The following is a 20,225-nucleotide window of genomic DNA, read 5'->3' on the forward strand; positions in this document are numbered from 1 at the left end:
GGCTGGCCATTTCAGGTTCCTGAAAACTCTACACCTCACTAGGAGACAATTTTGGTGGCCAAAAATGAGAGCGGAGGTGGAAGACTATGTTAGAACTTGTGCCACATGCACAGCGATGAAAAACATACCTGGCAAACCACCAGGTCTCCTGCAACAGGTGGCAGATCCTAGCACACCCTGGGAGGAAATCATAATGGACTTCATAGTTGAGCTCCCAGAAAGTGGGGGAAACACAGTGATCTGGACTGTCATTGATCGATTTTCAAAGGAAGCCCATTTCACTGCTTGCTCTGGACTACCCTCTGCAAAGAAATTGGCAAAGCTATTCGTCAAGCACATTTACCGACTACATGGAACACCACGCCACATAATTTCGAAGAGGAGTCCAATTCACAGCAAAGTTCTGGAGAGAGTTCCTGAGATCCATCGGGTCCACACACGGGCTCCGTTCGGCTTTCCATCCGAGCACGAATGGAGCCGCGGAACATGCAAACGCCATGGTGGAACAATACATCAAATGCTATGTGGATTACCAGCAGGAGAACTGGGCAGATTCACTGCCGTTTGCAGAAGTGGTGTACAACAATGCAATGAATTCTAGCACTGGACTCACTCCTTTCCAAATCACCAGCGGCATGGAATTTGTCCCCAAGCCAGAATTGCCGAGAGAGCCCCCCTCATCCATGTCATTGACAGAGTGGATGGAGTCGTTAAGAAAGGGGTGGGAGAATACCAAAAAGGCACTCTCCGAAGCATCAGCGGAATATAAAAAACAAGCAGATAAGCACCGCTTGCTTCAACCCCCCTTTCGGGTGGGGAATAAAGTTTTCTCTCCACAAAATACATAAAATTGAGACTGCCTAGTAGAAAGTTGGGTCCAAAATTCCTAGGTCCTTTTCTGATAGTGAAAATAATTAATCCGGTCACAGTGCAGTTAAGCCTCCCTTGCATATTAGTGAAAATACACTGTAGCTTACTCAAACGTTCCGTTGGGTCCAGTATAAGACCCCAAACCCAGCCACCTCCTCCTCCCATTGTGGTAGAAGGGGAGACCCACTACAAAATCAAGAAAATCTTAGACTCCAGACTATATACTGTAGAGGACAGTTACAATACCTTATACACTGGAAAGGTACCTTTGGCTGAGGCCACCTGCGATAAAAGCTGGAACGTCAAAGCAGATAGGCTGATTAAGTAATTCCATGATAAATACCCTGACAAGCCAAAGGGTCCCCCTGGGGTGGGGAGGGGTGGTTAAATGTGGATTAACTCCCCTGAATGTTATTTCCTTTACAGGCCCTTCTGAGGGGGGGGGGGGGGGTTCGCCTGTCATGCCTGGAAGCCATATTACCTTTGTGCCTTCAGGATCCAGGCCTGCCACTATCCTCCCATGGGAAGTTGGGAGGGGGGATTGCATGAGTGAAGTAGATATAGCCATAACAAACTTCTCTAGAGAAGTTCAAGGCCATGGTGTCCAGCAACTTTACAAAGAAGAAATTGGAGAATGTCTTCTGTTCAAGAAAGAACTGATTGGAGCTGTGTGGGACATGTGGAAGATGTGGGCAGGATCTTGAACTTTCTTTTGGGTGAGGAAAGCCCGGAAGCTTTCAGATTCGGGTTTTCCCAGATGTGCCAATATGACATCTCTAATAAAAGTTAGCTTTGAGGAACTTCAGGCCTCGGAGTTTGATTTCGTTGGGGGTGTTACTTGGAACCCTGACAATTGGAGCATGTGATTGACTGATGAGTGAGGGGATGGTTTGGGGTTTTTTGATTTACTGAGAGAAAACCCGGAACTCTCAGATTCAGGTTTTCCCAAGATGTGCCAGTATACCTACTCTAGTAAATGGAACTTTAAGAAAATGTTTGCCTCAGAGTTTTTAATTGGAGCGGAGGTTTTTCTGGAACACTGTCAATTACTCTGTCAGTTTTGAGTTAAGGAATAGAATAGAATAACAGAGTTGGAAGGGACCTTGGAAGTCTTCTAGTCCAACTCCCTGCTTAGGCAGGAAACCCTACACCACTTCAGATAAATGGTTATCCAACATCTTCTTAAAAACTTCCTGTGTTGGAGCATTCACAACTTCTGGAGGCAAGTTGTTCCACTAACTAAAAATCATTTTTGGCCTTCAAACGTCCTGTTTTCCACCTCCCTGGCATACAGAAGCACTCTGCAAGCCCAAAACGGGCTCATTTTGGGCCTCTCAAACCCTCTGCACATCCCATTTTCAGCCTCCCCGATGCCGGAGAGGGCAAAAACGGGACCCGCAAAGGCCTCCGCAGGCCAAAAGTGGGGCCCTTTTTGCCCACCAGGGAGGGCAAAAAAGGGACACACAGAGGGTTTGGGAGGCCAAAGAGGCCCGTATGTGCTCTATAAGACGCACAGACATTTCTACCCACTTTTTTGGGGGGGAAAAAGTGCATCTTATAGTCTGAAAAATACGGTAAGTCCAAGTGGGATGGGGTGGGGGAATAGGTAGGGTGAATGTTACAGCGCCTCTTCTGTCATTCGTAAGTGTGTCAGATGACCATGGTGCTGCAACACTCATAATTTCGGGACTGGGTCTCAAGTCTTAGGCGACCCTTGTGAAAGAGTCATTCGACCCCCAAAGGGGTCCCGACCCACAGGTTGAGAACCACTGATCTAAGGAAAGAGACATTAACTCTTTCCTTCCTTGGAGTATGAGAAGATCCTTTCCTTCTCCCGCCCAGGAGATGATATCTGATTAGTGGTTTTTTAATAAACAAATTAACTATAATTTGTCTTCTTGAACTCTCTGATTGGGGACTAGAGAACTCTTACCCAGAGAGGCCACGTTCCTATGGTTTTCAAGCATGACTTCCGAATGCAGCGCTTTCTGGTCAGGATCCAGCAGAGACCATTCCTCCTCAGAGAACGACACAGCCACCTCCTTGAAGGACACAAGACTCTCCTGAACATGGAAAAAACAGAACAGAACAGGAGGATTCGCAAGATCTGTTCATCTTCATGAATGATTTAGACAAGAGGAATGAAGGGGAACTCATCAAATTTGCAGACTAGACCAAATTGACAGGAATAGCAACACTCAAGATACAGAAGGATCCACAGATTTGGGCCTCATCTAAAAAGATGAAATCAACAGTGAGAAATGTAAGGTTCTACATTTAGGACAGAGATACGTACAATAACAGACCTCCGGATTTTTCATCGGGCCCTGAAAACCTATTTATTTCAACTAGCTGGGCTGGCTTGAGTTAAATTTTAAATTGATTTTAAATTGGGTTGTTTTAATTTACGGCTAAAATATTTAATTATTTTAAACTGCTTTTAAATTTTGTATGTTCTGTTTTTTACTTTGGCTGTTCACCGCCCTGAGTCCTATTGGAGAAGGGCGGTATAAAAATGGAAACAAATAAAATAAATAAATAAATAAGAATAGGTGATACCTGGCTGAAGAGTAGCAAGGGCAACAGGGGTCTTGGAGTCCTAGTGGACATCCACTTAAACATGAGTCAGCAGTATGCTACAGTTACCAAAAAGAAAGAAAAAAACCCAACAGAATCATAGGCTGCATTAAGAGGGATAGAATCAAGATGACATGAAGTGTTAGTAACACTTTATAATGTCTTTGGAAGACCACACTTGGAATATTGCATCCAGGTTTGGTTGTCAGATGTAAAAAGTATCTTGAGACTCTAGAAAGAATGCAGAGAAGAGCAATAAAAATTATTAGTGGACTGGAGGCTAAAACATATAAAGAACGGTTGCTGGAATTGGGTATGTCTAGTTTCATGAAAAATAGGACTAGGGCAGTGATGGCTAACTTTTCTTCCTTGGGTGCCGAAGGCACGTGCGCGATAATGCATGCGCGTGGCCACACCCATAATGGAATGCCCCCCGTTGCAGGGGCCGTCCCCCCACACATGCACACGTGAACCTCCCCTGCTGCTTGCCCCCCTGCGTATTCACACACACGCACACACGCACACCGCGTGCTCCCTTTTGGGCCTAGCACGCCTCCCTGAAGCCTCTGGAGGCTGGAAAGGGTTTCCTGGAGCCTCCGGGAGGATGAAAACGGCCCATTTCCGAACTTCCAGAAGGCTGTTTTTCACCCTCCACAGGCTCTGCACGAGCCCTGTCCGTGAAGTTTCCGAAAGATGCCCTAATTAATTCATGAGCCACAAGCCAACCTTCACAAGAAATACAGTCATTTATTAGGAGCACCATTTTGGCAATATTTGGATGCAGTTAGAACTAATCCTACGTAGATTTACATTCCCCTATGACCCTCTCTCTCCCCTCCTCCCTGGCCATGTTCATAAATCACATTCTCCAATTAACCACTTTGACTGGCTGTGAAACCCAAAACTCTTCTACTGATTGCGGTAGAAAAGCATCTGTGGAATGTAGTTTCAGTTAGAGAAATCAATCAGCTCAATCAGTTCTCCCTCCCTCCTGCTCATGGCAACTTGAAAGCTTTGCAAGTTGACATTCGGCTCCCCTCACTTCCCAAGGGCGACCTGTGCAAAGCAAAAAAAATTTGAATACAGATGTAGAGTTTAGGGACGCGACCCACCACCCGGCTTGTTTGGATTTTCCGTGTGAAATTTGGCTATAAGGCGATCAGCCTGAATGTTTCGACTCTTTACCCAAGATGCCTCTGATAAGGGGTAACCCTTCCACTTCATTAAATATTGGAGTTTTCTCCTGTGCCACCTCAAATTGAGGATTTTTTGCACCTCATAATGGGTCTGGCGCCCTATGACCACGGGGTATGGGGGCTTCGGGTAGTGGCCTCAGGGTTGATCCGACCACGGGTTTTAAGAGGCTACAATGGAATACCGGGTGTATCTTCCCTAGCAGCCGGGGCAATTTCAATTGCACCGTGACCGGGTTGATTATCTTTACTATGGGAAATGGTCCCATAAACTTTGGCCCCCGTTTCTTGCTAGGGAGTTTTAACCTCAAATATTTTGTGGAGAGGTAAACTTTCTCCCCCAATTGAAATGGCCATTGGGGAGCTTGGTGTTTGTCTGCCTGTTTCTTATAGGTTTGTGCCACTTTAGCTAGTGCTTTCTTGACATTTTCCCAGGTTGCTTTCAGTGCGGCCATCCAATTGGTCAAGCTGACTGAGGAAGGGGGCTCCCTTGGGTACTCAGGCATTGGGACGAAGTCCATGCCGCTCACTACCTTGAACGGGGTTAGCCCCGTTACAGGCACCTCTACTTTCAGAAACCCGATCCAGGCGCTGGTGGGTGGGTAGGTGGGTGGGATCAAGGGTTAACTTTTCAGCACCCACCCCATCATGGGATCAAAACCCAATTGGCTTCTCTGCGTCCCAAGGACACCCCCCTCCTGCGCTCAGCAGCCACTTCTACCATCTTCGCTGTCTTGCGCCCAACCTGAGCCATCTACCATCTCCGGGCAACATCCAGCATAGCCGCTCACGCTGGCAAAGGCTGGTGCAACCCTCTCCTGCCACTTCTTCCAAGGGAGCATGACCGCTTCTCAGCCAGCGCACCTCTTACTGTTTACCGCACTCTCCTCTGGTCCTTCTGGGGGCAGTTCACTTGCCTGCCGGCAGCTTCTCCTGGCTGCAAGAGGTGAGGGGGCACACCGGAACCCAGAAGAGGGAAAAGAGCAGAGCTGCTGGCTAAGCTGGGGCTTCTCTGTCTCCCCACCCGAGTGGCCCCAAACCTCCGGCGGTGAGGTAGGGAAGCCCGAGGCTGGTATTCCAGCTGCCGCCGGGGAAGTGGCAGTGCGAGAACCACTGTTGCCAGGGGTGAGGGGGTGGCAGCAGTAAGGACAGGAGAGCTGGGGCTTTCCTCCCCCCCCCCCGCCGGAGGCTTGGGGCCACGCCAGAAGCCTGTTCGGGTGGGGAGACAGGGAAGCTCTCAGCTCCAGTGAAAGGAGCAGCCAGTGGTGTAGAGAGGATGGCAGCAGGCTGTGGCAGTAGGTTGTTTGTCCTGGGGAATAGGCAGCGGCGGCTCCTCATTCTCCTGCCAGCTTTGAGCTCTGGGCAGCATCCAGCCAGCCATGCCTGGCATCCCCCTGCAGCAGCCCACGTGGATCCCAGGCAGCACAGCTTCAGGGCCTTCCCTCGCGGTGTCGGTGACAGGGCAGGCAGGCAGGTGCAGGAGAGCGACTGGGGCAGTGCTCCTTGCTGGCAAGGGAATGGATTTCCGGGGGCACGCATGCGCATTGTCCAGCTAGTCGTCTGTTTACTGGTATGCATGCGTGCACGTCAATCAGCTGGCCGGCTGATCTTCCAGTTTCTGGCACTGCCGCAAACATGAAAGCCAGCTGATCATCATGCACGCATGCGCACTAGTAACTAGAAGACTAGCAGGCCGATGCGCATGCGTGTGCCAGTAACCCGGAAGAGGAATGGGCGACGCTGCGCATGCCAGGTGAAATGGCTCTGCGTGCCACTTCCGGCATGCATGCCATAGGTTCACCATCACGGACCTAGGAGAACAAGATAACCAGAGGAAGCTATGTTGGCTGACAGGAACTTAAACCTGCTACTCTGCTCTCCATGTTGTGGAAGAACACAAAAATAATCCAGGCCAAACAAGGGGTGGGGGGAATAGAAGGAGGGAGCCCTCTGCACACCCACCTCACTTCCTGAATGGAGAAAACAAATCTAATCACTTTTCTATGTCTTACCTGATTTGGAGAGTCAATCGCTGTTTGATCCCCATCAGAAAAACCAGAAAGCTTCATTCTTTGTTTCTCTGTAAGGAATAAATAATTTCAAAATGCATAATTAACAAAATAGGTGGAGCTATTCTATAGAAGAGAAGAGAGAACAAAGTTAAGACAGATGGGCAATCGGACGATCTTCCATTACCTCCTGTGGTGTCCGGACTTGGATCTTCCCAAGGGATCCTCCTGAAAAAAGGCTCCTGAGGGGGATTTGATGGGTTCTTCTTTCCCTCAGGATCGCTTATCTCCACAGTGCAACACTTCAAATAGTAGGAAGGAAAAAAGAAGCAGAATTAATGTACGTCACATGACACAAAGTTGATTCTTATATTCAGAACACAACCTCAAAGCCCCCAATATCCATCTGTGAGGTTGAGTGAAAAAACAAGGGAAGAATTGCCTACAAGCATTGGTGAATTGCCACATATGATGAATGCCAGAGAAGTTTGGGAAGGAGGGGTGAAGTATTCAAACACTTCCTCTATTCCCTTCTGAGCTCCCTAAAGTCTCTCACCTGCAACTGGACCTGCTCCTTCTGCTCCTCCGCCTGGCTCAGGAGGAGGCCTTCCGCCAGGGCCACCGCCTGGGAGCTGGTCTCTGCTCCACACTCCCGCACCCAGCCCTCCATCTCTGGGGGCAGGAGAGCCAGGAGCTGTTCCAGAACCACCAGGTCCAGCATCTGGGCTTTGGTGAGCTTTTCTGGTCTCATCCATCGCCTGCAAAAGCCATGGAGTCGGCTGCAAAGTCCTCGGAGACCCTCAGCCTCCCGGTATTGGATGGAGGTCCAGGACTGAACATCGGAAGGTAGGATGGTTTCCTCCTCCAGGATCTTCTGCCCAGTTCTTGTCCAGAGCTTCCCCCACTTCCTAGGCTGAGCAGCTGAAGGGCCTTTTCGGCTTCCCTCTTTTCCAAAAGGTTGTGTCTCCATCCTTTCTGTGACCTGCAGAGCAACTCCAAATGGCTCCAAGGACTCTGGTGGGTCTCCAGATGCCTTTTCCTTCACGGGACCATTTCTGGTGCTGCAGGATTGATCCTTGCAAAGGATTCCGCTCTTTTTCTTCTCCCCCCAAGAGAAAAGCTTGCCTTGCAAGGGCCACAAATGGCTTCCAGTTTCTGTATCTGAGATGGGAAGAAAAAGAAACGCCAAGAATTGGAAAGTGGAATTCAGCCACTGAGCGACCTTCCCCCAACTTGCCAGGAGCCCCAAGCGGCTCATCCCAGCGCAGGGCCCAGGTCCCCCCGAGCAGGGCCGGGAAGGAGACAGCTGGAGAGGCCGCCCAGCTTCTCTCCCCCGACTTGGACTCTTCCCCGGATCGCCGCCGCCTTCCCGGCATCCCCGCTTTCCCCTGCAGGGAGAGGGCGGCAGGGGAACATGGGACCCGGGAAGAGCCCCCCCCCTCACCCGAGGCACGTCTGGATGTCCCCCCGCTAGACTCTCCCGCAGCCTCTCCGCCTCCTCCGGGCCTCCAGGAGTTAAGGCGAGCGAGTGCAAAATCCTAGAGAGGCAAGGCTCCAGTGGGCCAATGGGGAAGCGCCTGGAGTTCCCTTCCCTTGGCGGAGGGCGCCCCCTGGTGGACTTGGCGCGAAGTGCCAGGATGGTAGAAAGGGCGGGAAAGAGGAGCGCAATGGAGGGGGAAGGGCGAGAGCGGGGATGATGGGCTTGAGAGTAGGGGAAAGAAAGGCCCCTCTCTATGCCTCCCTGTCTCCACAGGCGGCTCTTTCTCCATCTTCCTCTACTTTCCTGTCCAGGAACCGTCTGTGGAGATGGAGAAAAACCTCTCCGGAGCCTCCCTGAAGAACAGCCGCCCTGAAGCTCGGCGGAGATCAGAGGAAGCCTCAAAAGGGTCCAAATCCTGTCAGGAACGGGCGGGCGGTCAGAAGACGAGGACCGGGGGGCTCTCTGGGGGACTCCGGCCTGAAGGGGAGGAAGGTAGGAGACGGGCAGGGAGGCCTCCATGAGGGAAAAGGATTGGAAAGGGACCGAGTAGGGAGAGGAAAAGGCTCCGCAATGGAGGAAAAGCTGGAAACCTCTGGAGAGGCCAGAAATTTTACCTCAGAACGAGGCTCCTTCTTTTCCCGCTTCTCTCCCTCCTCCTTCAGGTGACGTCACAGGGGACTCTGCCCGGAGACCGATGACGTTCCAGCAGCGGGGATTCCCATTGGTCCAAAGTCCGAGGAAAAGGCTCCAATCCAGAAGCGCCGATTCCTCCTCTGGGGCTCCTGGCAGGGACGCCCCCTCCCATCCAGACCCCCCGATTCCTCCTCTGGGACTGGGAGCCTCCGCGTCTTTCCCCCCTCCCTTTGGGGCGCTTGTGGGGCAGCCTCCATGGCCCTGATGCTGCTGGTGGGGGCGCTGGCCCCGGTGCCCGAAAGCGAAGGGGGGAAGGAGGGGGAGGAGAGGGTCGGGGGCCCCTTTGTGACCGTCCCTTTCAGGTGGTCTTGGGGGGGGGCTGTTTGGGGAGGGGGAGAGGAGAGAGCCCTGAATGGGAAGGAGCTGCTGTGTCCAGACGTTCTGAGCAAGAGAGACGCGGGTTCCAAGGAGGGAAGCCACCTTTCTCGTCTGGAATATCAGGCTTGGGAGGGCAGAGAAGGAGGGGGACCAATGGGAATCCTCCCTTCGTCAGCGTCATCGGTCTCCGGGCAGAGACTCCCTTGACTTCACCCGATGGAGGGGAGTTCGGCGCAGAGAGAGAAGCGGAGAAAGGGGGGCGAGGGGGCTTCGGTCTTGGTTGGCCCGCAGCTCAAGGGGGGTTCATGCCAGCCCCGAGTGGCATAAGAAGGGGGAAAAAAAGGAAAAATTCTGCTGGGTGCGGGGGGGGGGGAGGGAGTGGGAAAGCATAATCTTTGCTCCGATCCTTTTCCAAGCTGAGCGGAGGGCAAGAAATGCCGACCCCCCTTTGGGAAAATGTCCCCCTCGGAGAGAAGCCGAAGCCCCCGCCCCCATCCCGAGAGCCATGGGCTCCACCTCCATGCGAGGGAGGGGAGGGGAGGGTCAGTGGGGACCAGGCAGCCCTTGGGGGGGGGGCAGCTGCAATCTGGCTCCATCCCTAGAGTGGGGGGGGGGGTTGGGACCCCAGAGCTGCCAGAGAAAACCCTGAGGATGCTCAGACTGCGAAAGAGACAGATTTTCCCCTGAGGGATCTTGGAGGAAGAGCCTTTCCTGGATTGGGCCCTTTTCAGCCTTGGCCCTCCGAGCCCCTCCCCGACTCTGGGGCTCCCCCCATGCCTCTTGGGGAAGCCCTCCCATCACCGAGGAGACCCTCCGCCTGCTCCTGGGGGATTCCTGCCTTCCCCTCTTTAGTCCTCCCCCAAGTGAGGGACCCTCCCCCTTCCCCTCCCCCAAATGAGCAGGAGAAAGACCGGAGGCCCCTTTCAGAGAAGGACCAGGGACCCTTCGGCACCTCCCGGGACAGGTTTTTTTTTTTTATATTTGATTTATATGCCGCCCTTCTCTGGAGACTCAGGGCGGCTTACAATGTGCTAAGCAATAGCCTTCATACTTTTGTATATATTTATACAAAGTCAGCTTATTGCCCCCACAAACTGGGTCCTCATTTTACATACCTTAGAAAGGATGGAAGGCTGAGTTAACCTTGAGCCTGGTGAGATTCGAACTTACAGTGATTGCAGACAGCTGGTGTTAATCACAATGCTTTTAGTCTGCTGAGCCACCAGGTTCCAGTTTGGGAACCTAAAAGGGCATCTAGCCCCCCCTCACCTGGGACACGTCTGTATGTCCCCCCCCCCCCCGCCTGACTCTCCCACAGCCTCTCCGCCTCTTCCAGGCCTCCAGGGGTTAAGGAGAGTGAGTGCTAAGTCCTAGAGAGGCAAGGCTCCAGTGGACCAATGGGGAAGCGCCTGATGTCCACTTCTCTGGGCGGAGGCTGCCCCCTGGTGGACTTGGCGCGAACTGCCGGGATGGTAGAAAAGGCGGGAAAGAGGAGAGCGTCTGAGGGGAAGGGAGAGGGTGGGGATGATGGGCTTGGGAGTAGGAGGAAAGGCCTCTCAATGACTCCCTGGCAGACAAAGGTCTCGGCGTCTCCAGTGGTGGCTCTGTCTCCGTCTCCCTCTCCTTTCCTGTCCAGGAACCGTCTGTGGAGATGGAGAAAAAACTCTCCGGAGGATGTGAACTCTAGAACCCCTCTAGACTGGCACCCACCAATCAGGGACTTCTCAGACCATGTAATCACGCAAGTAGACGGGCCGTTTTTGGGCGCGACTTGACCTGCGCAGTTCAGTTGACTCGGCGCCTTCGCAGCAAGAGGTTGAGTTCTGTGTCTCTCCCAGGGGAACTCAATCTCAGCTCAATCTCTGGCCCTCCCACGCCTCTTTCGTTCCTGCGCACGCTTCTCCCTCCGACGTTGCCTAGGATCAAGCCAGGATTCATCATCCTCACTCCCTATCTGTTGTTGTTCTGATATTCTTTCCTCCTGGCATATCCCAGATTGTTCCTCTTGGCCTTCGGATGGAACCTGAGGCATTGCCAGAGAGGAGGGTCCTGGAGAGGGAGGCCTTGTCAGTTCCTCCCCATCACCTTGTGAGTCCTCCTCCTCTGTTAGGACAGGCTTGGGAGTCGGGGTCACAACACAAGATTAGGTTTACAACCCTTAATGCCTTTTTGGCGATGTTGGTACAGTGGGCTTTGGCCCTTAGATCATTTGATGAGTACACCAAGGTCCTTGATAGAATGAGGGTCATCTACAAGATCATGTCCACTTAGCTTGTATTTAGGGTTCTGATCCTTTTTGCCAATATGTAAGACAGAGCATTGATGTGCCCCACCTGGTACCCCCACTGGGTCTGGGTCTCCAGCATCACCTGGAGCTGGTAGGTCCAGTCTCCATTCTGGAGATCTTACCCAAAGGCCACACCTTCCTTTTCCGGCCACCCATTCTTCAGCCACTGGACCTCAATGGGTAAAATCTCGTCGTGGTGCAGAGGAGGATGGTGTTGGGGGAAGTGGGGTCCATCTTGGTGGGGGAGATGGTGACAGTGGGCTTGGCTGGAGGGAAGGAAGAGAAGGAGGCACATGAGAGACCCAGAAGGAACACTAAGTTGGTTTCTTCAGATGCCACATGGGGCTGACCGTGTCCAGAGCCCTGGCAACCCTCTGATTCCAGGATGCACCAAGGCTTTGGCAGCACCATGCCAAGATCCTTGCTGAGACGGGCATTTGGGGGAATGTAGAGGGAGACTCCCCAGACCAGGATCTCCCTGCAGCTGGCCGGCCTCCTTCCAGGTGGGGAGGAGTCTGAGTCCCAGATGGCAGCTTGCCCGGGATGGGGGTGGCAGGGAGTGTGGAAGGGATGGGGGAGGATCTTGGGGAAAGGGAAGGTGGAGGCAGGTGGAGGCTGAGGAGATCAGGCATATCCCAGAATCACTGCAGAGCCTTGGACTGGATCCCTCTTGATGTGGTGTGGTCTTACTAAGGCTTTATAAAACAGTACTAATACTTCACATGATTTTGATTCTGTGCCTCTGTTTATACAATCAAGGATTATATTAGCTTTTTTGGCTGCTGACATGCACATGACTTACGTGTAAGTGATCATTGGTTCGGACTTCCAAGTTCCCTCTCACAATTACTGGGGGTTTTTTTTGGAATTTTTTAAAAATTTATTTTAAACATAAAACATATCTTTTTAGAGCAAAAGTTTGATCCGGTATAAAATAAGTATAGATTCCGAATTTCATCCATTACCATCTTAAAGAAGAAAAAAAGAAGAAAAAGTAAAAAAATAAAGAAAAAATAGTTCTAAATCCAATTTTTCCATTCAATCTAACATCTTGTTCTAACATTTAACATTCTATTAAATATCACCCTAAATCTTAAATTCCAAATCTAAACAGCTTTTTATAATATTCATTTATCATTTTAACAATCAGTATTTCATATATTTCCCTTACTTCAAAGACCCAAATTCAATCAGTATTTCTTCAAAATTGCATCTAAAAACCAACGCAAAGTATTTTACTCCTCTCTTACAAACCGTTCAAGATCAATTCACTTTAAAATTTACTTCTAAGATATCTCCTTCACTCCTCCTAGGTTTATTTTTAACTGAATTACAGCTTGGTTAGCTGATTTCCAGGGATGCTTCCCTCCACTCCTAATCTTATTTAATGGCTGGATCACAGTTTGATTTTAACTGCTCTCCAACATTTTACTGTTTTTGAGCTAGGTTTCAAGTAATCTGTTTTTCCTGCCCAGGTGTAAAATCTTACTTTTCTCCACATTAACTTTCATTTTGTTGGATTCAACCTTGTCTCATTTGGATCAGAAAGGTAAAATATGCATACACATACAAATCTATAGAGACATGGTGGGTCAGTGGTTAGAATGCAGTACTACAGACTAATTGTCCACAGACAGGAGTTCGATCCTGACCGGCTCATGGTTGATTCAGTCTTTCATCCTTCCGAGGTGGGTAAAATGAGGACCCAGATTGCTGGGGATCATATGCAGACTTTGTAAACTGCTCAGAGTGTGGTAAAACATTGTGGAGTGGTATGTAAGTCTAAGTGGAATTGCTACTGCAATATAGTTTCTCCCGAGCGTGGATCCTTTTATGAGAAGATGACTATCCTAAGCAAAGCTCTTTCCACATTCCATGCATTTATATGGCTTCTCCCCTGTGTGGATGATCTTATGGGAAATAAGACTACATCTATGAGCAAAGGTCTTTCCACACTCCATGCATTTATATGGCTTGTCTCCTGTGTGAATCTTTTTGTGATTTCCAAGTTTACCATTCTCAGTAAATGTCTTTCCACATTCCATGCATTTATAATATTAAAGGGAAAAATTGAATTTGATTAAGATTAGAGATGAGAATGAAGGATAATATTGGTTTTTTTAAAAAAATAGATGAGGAATAAATATGACAAAAAGGAAATATAGAAATTGTAAATTTAATTGAAATGACTAAACATTGTTTAAATTTGTGAACCAGCCAAACACTCAGTTGAAAGAAAATACATTGTCTCTTTGTATGTGTGTCTAAATTAAAAAAAAAAAAAGATAGGTGCGTCTTATACTCCTGTGCGTCTTATAATCCGAAAAATACGGTAGTTTCTCCTGAGTGGATCCTTTTATGAGAAGTAAGGTGACTATTCTAAGCAAAGCTCTTTCCACACTCTATGCATTTATATGGCTTCTCCCCTGTGTGGATCATCTTATGGGAAATAAGATGACCTCTTTGAGCAAATGTCTTTCCACATTCCATTCATTTATACGGCTTCTCCCCAGTGTGGATCCTTTTATGGATAGTAAGTATACTGCTATAAGCAAAGGTCTTTCCACACTCCATGCATTTATATGGTTTCTCCCCTGTGTGGATCCTTTCATGGGAAGTAAGTCCACTGCTCATAACAAAGGTCTTTCCACACTCCATGCATTTAAATGGTTTCTCTCCTGTGTGGATCATTTTATGGGAAGTAAGCGTACTTCTACGAGCAAAGGTCTTTCCACAATCTATGCATTTATACGGCTTCTCCCCTGTGTGGATCCTTTCATGGGAAGTAAGTCCATTGCTCAGAACAAAGGTCTTTCCACACTCCATGCATTTATATGGTTTCTCTCCTGTGTGGATCCTTTCATGGGAAGTAAGTCCACTGCTATGACTAAACGTCTTTCCACACTCCATGCATTTATATGGTTTCTCCCCTGTGTGGATCCTTTTATGGATAGTAAGTGTACCGCTATGAGGAAAGGTCTTTCCACATTCCATGCATTTATATGGTTTCTCCCCTGTGTGGATCCTTTTATGGGAAGTAAGTGTACCTCTACGAGCAAAGGTCTTCCCACATTCCATGCATTTATATGGTTTCTCCCCTGTGTGGATCCTTTTATGGATAGTAAGTGCACTGCTTTGAGCAAACGTCTTTCCACATTCCATGCATTTATATGGTTTCTCTCCTGTGTGAATCATCTTATGGGAAATAAGTTTATGTCTTTCGGCAAAGGTCTTTCCACATTCCGTGCATTTATATGGCTTCTCCCCTGAGTGGAGCATTTTGTGTCTTGTAAGTCGATAGTTCTCAGCAAAACTCTTTCCACACTCCATGCATTTATACGGCTTCTGCCCTGTGTGGATCATATTATGGGAAATAAGCTTACTTTTATGAGCAAAACTCTTTTTACATTCCATGCATTTATACGGCTTCTCCCCTGTGTGGATCCTCTTATGGGAAATAAGATTATGTTTTTGAGCAAAGGTCTTTCCACATTCCGTGCATTTATAGAGCTTCTCTCCAGTGTGAATCCTTTCATGGGAAGTAAGATGCCACCTTGTTCTAAAACATTTTCCACATTCCAAACATTTATAAGGCTTCTTTTTTGTGTCAATTGCTTTTTGAGATGTAAGGAAGTTATTTCCAAGAATGAATGTCCCATTGTAATTTTTTCTGTTGTGTCTTCTTATAGCATCTTCTCCTTTGTTTTGCGTTACATCATGTTCATTTACTTGTACTTTAGCTTTGATTAGCTTCACACTTTTTGCAGTATATTTTTTCCTTTTTTTCTCTTGTTGGGCAAGAAAGTCTTGCATCGGTGCATCAGTGGAAGATGAGCTTTCATGTTTCCAATTCTTTGACTGGTTTCTCTCATGGCTTTCTAATTCCATTCGAATTCCAAACTTCTCCGTTCCATCTTTAGCATTGATCACTTGGAACAGTTCACAGGAATCTTGATTCTCCTGCCCATTATTACCTTCAAAGCAAAAGGGAAATGAAAATGATAACAAGGTTAGAGAAAAAGATCAAAGTGTGGAAAGTTAACTGAATTTCCTTCTGAATTTCTCCGAAATTCCATTAGGTTGTACGTTTGCATGCTTTCAGGGGTGTGATACAGACCTGATGATTTCTATATTCATGAGTCATGAAAGCTTTGAAAATATCTAGAAAACATCTCTTTCTTTACAATTAACTATTGTAATGTAATGTAAGATTGTGTGGGAAAATAGGAGGGGGGATATATTTGAGGGTTTGTATTTAAACAAAATAGCATTCTTCCGGTCGGTCAAGGTCAGGACGAACCTGCACCTGGAGAAGGAGTGGTTGGAGTGCTGTCTCGAGATGGGACGGATGGTGATTGGTGTCATGCCTGGAAGCCATATTATGTTCATGCCTTCAGGACCCAGGCCTGCCACAATCCTCCTGTGGGAAATTGGGAAGGGGGATTGTATGAGTGAAGTAGATATAGCCATAACAACGTTCTCTAGAGAAGTTCAAGGCCATGGTGTCCGGCAGCTGTACAAAGAAGAAATTGGAGGACGTCTTCTGTTCAAGAAAGAACTGATTGGAGCTGTGTGGGACATGTGGAAGATTGGGCAGGGTCTTGAACTTTCTTTTGGGTGAGGAAAACCCGGAAGCTTTCAGGTTCGGGTTTTCCCAGATGTGCCAATATGACATCTCTAATAAAAGTTAGCTTTGAGGAACTTCAGGCCTCGGAGTTTGATTTCGTTGGGGGTGTTACTTGGAACCCTGACATTAACCTGAATCTGCCTTAAAGTTAAAGCAGCTTCCTCAAATCCTGGGGAGCTGTTTGGGGTCCTGAGCCCCAAGCGCCAACTTGACCCCAGGCGTTGCAAAGACTCAGGGAAGATGGAGGAGAAAAAGAAGCCTATGGAGGGAGCAGCAGGCACGGGCTCAGCAACTGTTCCTGAGACCATCTACTCTCCGTCCCCTGGGATGATGGAAGCGATAAAGGCAGCGGAGGCTGCCCACCAATCAGGCCCCTGGCCTAAGGAGTAACTGCTGAAGTGGAATTTGCAGTATGATTTGACAGCGCAAGGTGAAGCCAGTGGAATCATCCTGATTCGAGGAGAGATGTGGGAACCGCGATGGGAACCATCACAGCCGCCGCGCCATCGGCACTCTGAGGAATGGGGACTTCTGCCGCCGTCGCACAGCCAATCCCTAGCTGGTCTGCTGGAGCAGTTGAGCCGACTCAGAGTAAGTGGGATGCCCAAGCCTGCCCATACCGGGCTGTTAGGGTGGACTTTGGCGCAACCAACATTCACTTTCCCGAGCCAGGGGCCAGCAGCACACTGGACTGAAGCGACGACTTTTCACTCGGTCCCAAGTTGCTAGACCCCTGGCCTATAGTATAAGGGGAACACCAACCTTTATACAAGCGTGGTATGAGAATGCGATGGATCTGGATCTCCACCCTCCCAAGAAGCCGGCTGCTGAAAAGCCAGCCAAGCGGCCCCTCAGGCAACGATTGCAGCCAAAGAAGCCCATAGAACCGCCACCCGTGAGTCCCAGGACCATCAAGTGCTACTGGTGTGGTCAACAGGGCCATCGGGCGTCGGAATGCTTGGCTACAGCACCCCTGACCCAGGCGAAGTCCCCTCCATGGGCGGGACCTAAGAAAACCCCACAGAGACCACCAGACAAGGGACGGAACACCAAGTAAGTAGTGGAGAGCCCCATCCAGCCTGTGGAATCGGAAGGAAGCCTAACTGGGGGTCTTGTCTCCCTCTCCAGAGGAAAGCAGCAGCAAGGACGACCCGATGTTGGGTGGAACCATCTGCCCTTTTGCCCTCAGGATTACCTTAATTACCTTAATTACCCCCAAGGCCAGAGCCCAGGGGGAAGTGGAGGCAGTCATAGACACCGGCTGCACGCGATGCCTAATTAGCCCCCCAAATAGTAGAGCAATTAGGCCTATGCACTTGCCCCGTATGGCAGCCCTTTAGCTTTGAACAGGTAGACAGCTTCCTAATTGGTGGGGCCCCAGCAGTGGTGAAATCTAAAATTTGTTACTACCAGTTCTATGGGCGTGGCTTGGTTGGGGGGGGGTTAATGTGACTGGGTGGGCGTGGCCAATTTTTTTTAACTTTTAAAACCATTTTTTCTACAACCTCTTTGGCGAAGAGGTTGTAAAAAAATGCTTTCAAAAGGTTCTGACGATCCCAGCTGAGTTGACTGATCGGCAGAGGTTTTTTTTCTTTTAAAAGCCTCTGCCGATCAGGCAATTCAGCTTGGATCGTCAGAGGCATTTAAAAGAAAAAAACCCTCTGCCGATCAGGCAACTCAGCTTAGATCATCAGAGGCTTTTAAAAGAAAAAAAGCCTCTGCTGATCTGGCAACACAGCTTGGATCGTCAAAGGCTTTCAAAAGCCTTTGATGATCCCAGCTGAGCCGCACAATCATCAGAGGATTTTAAAACCTTTTTTTCAGCCGAAGAGGTTGTAGAAAAAATGCTTTAAATTTTTTTTAAAAAAACCCTCTGATGATTGTGTGGGTCAGCTGGGCATGGGGGGCGGGCAGGGATTTTTGCTACTGGTTCCCCAAACCACCTGCCTCCATCACTACCGGATCGGGCAATCCGGTTTGAACCGGGAGCATTTCACCCTGGGCCCCAGCCACCAGACTCATGAAGCTTGTCAAGTTAGAACTGGGGTGCCACAAAGAGCTTCTCCGGTTCATAGCTACCCCCAAAATGATAGACGTCATAATTTTGGGGCTCTCATACTTGATAAGTGGGGACCCACGATCTCCTGGGATGGTAGTCACAAGAAGATAGTCATTGGACTGGGCCTGTTGCCACTGTTGGTGAGGTGAATTCCCCACCCCAGAGATCGTGACCCCGAAAGAAGGAATCCCTCCAGAGACTGCAGCCCTGGCGCAAGATGTCCCGCCGGGAGGCCAGCAGGTGTCCAGAGAATATCGAGACTTGAGGGGGGGATATTTAGCGAGGAGGACTGCAACTTCCTCCCTCCTCATTGCCCAACTGACTGCGCGATTGTGTTTGTACCGGGGGCAAAACTACCCAAGCCGAAGATATACTCAATGACTCCGACCGAAATGGAGGCATTAAGGAAGTACATAGACACAAATCTAGCGCGAGGATTCATAGAGCCCAAAAAATCCAAAGTGGCGGCCCCTGCACTTTTTAGAGAGAAAGCCGGTGGGACGAGGCTCTGCGTGAATTTTCGCAGTATTAACACCATATGCGTGGGGAACATCTACCCCATCCCCCTCATGAAAGACATGCTCAATCACCTGTTGAAGGGCAAGGTGTTCACCAAGCTGGACTTGAGGGAAGCCTACTACCATATACAGTTTAGGGAGGAGATGAGTGGAAAACTGCATTCAACTGCCCGCTTAGCAGCTTCCAGTTCAAAGTAATGCCATTTGGACTCCCCACCCACTTGCAGTCTTCATCCAGATTATGAACAAGATTCTGCATCAGCACCTATACAAGGAGGTTCTGGTGTACTTGGACGATATTCTCATATTCAGCAAAACGCTGGAAGAGTACATAAAACTTGTCCGGTATAAGACCCCAAAACCAGCCACCTACTCCTCCCATTGTGGTAGAAGGGGAGACCCATTACGAAATCAAGAAAATCTTAGACTCCAGACTATATAGAGTACCTTATACACTGGAAAGGGTACCCTTTGGCTGAGGCCACCTGGGATAAAAGCTGGAACATCAAAGCAGATAGGCTGATTAAGTAATTCCATGATAAATACTCTGGGCTCATTTTGGGCCTCTCAAACCCTCTGCGCATCCCATTTCCAGCCTCCCCGATGCCGGAGAGGACAAAAACGGGACCTGCAAAGGCCTCCGGAGGCCAAAAGTGGGCCCGTTTTTGCCCTGCAGAGTGCTTCTTGATGCCAGGGAGGACAAAAAAGGGACGCACAGAAGGTTTGGGAGGCCAAAAAGAGGCGCGTATGTGCTCTATAAGACGCAAAGACATTTCCACCCACTTGTTTTTTGGGGGAAAAGTGCATCTTATAGTCTGAAAAATACGGTAAGTCCAAGTGGGATGGGGTGGGGGAATAGGTAGGGTGAATGTTACAGCGCCTCTTCTGTCATTCGTAAGTGTGACAGATGGCCATGGTGCTGCAACACTTGGGACTTGGTCTCAAGTACTTTTTTTTTTAATTTTATTTTATTTAGACTTCTATACCGCTTCATAGTGCTTTACAGCCCTCTCTAAGCGGTTTACAAAGTTAGCATATAGCATATTAAAGTTAGCATATAGCATATAGCATATTAGAGTTCATGGCTTCCATGACGGCCATGGACCTGACCCAGCTAATTCATGGCCCTACGCACATGGGGGGAAACACACTGGACTTGGTTTTTGTCTCTGGACAGTGGTTGAGTGATCTTGAGATAGGGGACATAGTCACCGAGCCCTTGTCATGGTCGGATCACTCTCTCCTTTGCCTTGACCTTCAAACCACAGTACCCCGTTGCAGGGAGGCGGAACCGATAAGATGGTACCACCCCAGGCGCCTGATGGAACCTGATAGGTTCCAGATGGAGCTTGGGCCAATCCCCGAGGATCTCGCTCACGCCTTGACTGGAGACCTAGTGGCCGCCTGGGACAGGGCAGCTGCTGGAGCTCTGGATCGAGTCGTGCCTTTGCGGCCTCTGACCCAGCGCCAATCTCATCTGGCTCCTTGGTTCACCGAGGAGCTGAGGGAGATGAAGCGCCGAAAAGGACGCCTAGAGAGTAGTTGGAGGGCTAGTCTTTCTGAATCGGACCGGACACTGGTAAGATCTCATATT

The 20,225-nt window shown here is 49.3% G+C and overlaps 2 protein-coding genes and 1 pseudogene across 2 annotated transcripts in view; 1 reads left to right on the forward strand and 2 right to left on the reverse strand.

Annotated features, from left to right (window-relative positions):
- Positions 1–20,225, forward strand: part of LOC139311676 (uncharacterized) — a 396,884-nt gene that overhangs the window by 235,001 nt on the left and 141,658 nt on the right.
- Positions 330–8,109, reverse strand: LOC139313426 (zinc finger protein 202-like). Its single transcript, XM_070939038.1, has 6 exons — positions 8,094–8,109; positions 7,206–7,810; positions 6,837–6,951; positions 6,653–6,720; positions 2,804–2,933; positions 330–520 (listed from the first exon to the last, which is right to left on the reverse strand). Exons 2-6 carry the CDS (start codon positions 7,617–7,619, stop codon positions 330–332), a joined length of 918 nt encoding a protein of 305 aa, XP_070795139.1. The 5' UTR covers positions 7,620–7,810; positions 8,094–8,109.
- Positions 13,588–20,225, reverse strand: part of LOC139311674 (zinc finger protein 721-like) — a 57,085-nt pseudogene continuing 50,447 nt past the window's right edge.

Source organism: Pituophis catenifer, unplaced genomic scaffold (assembly GCF_029215685.1).
Source record: "Pituophis catenifer annectens isolate HBS135680 unplaced genomic scaffold, rPitCat1.0.hap2 SCAF_2, whole genome shotgun sequence".
NCBI lineage: Eukaryota > Metazoa > Chordata > Lepidosauria > Squamata > Colubridae > Pituophis > Pituophis catenifer.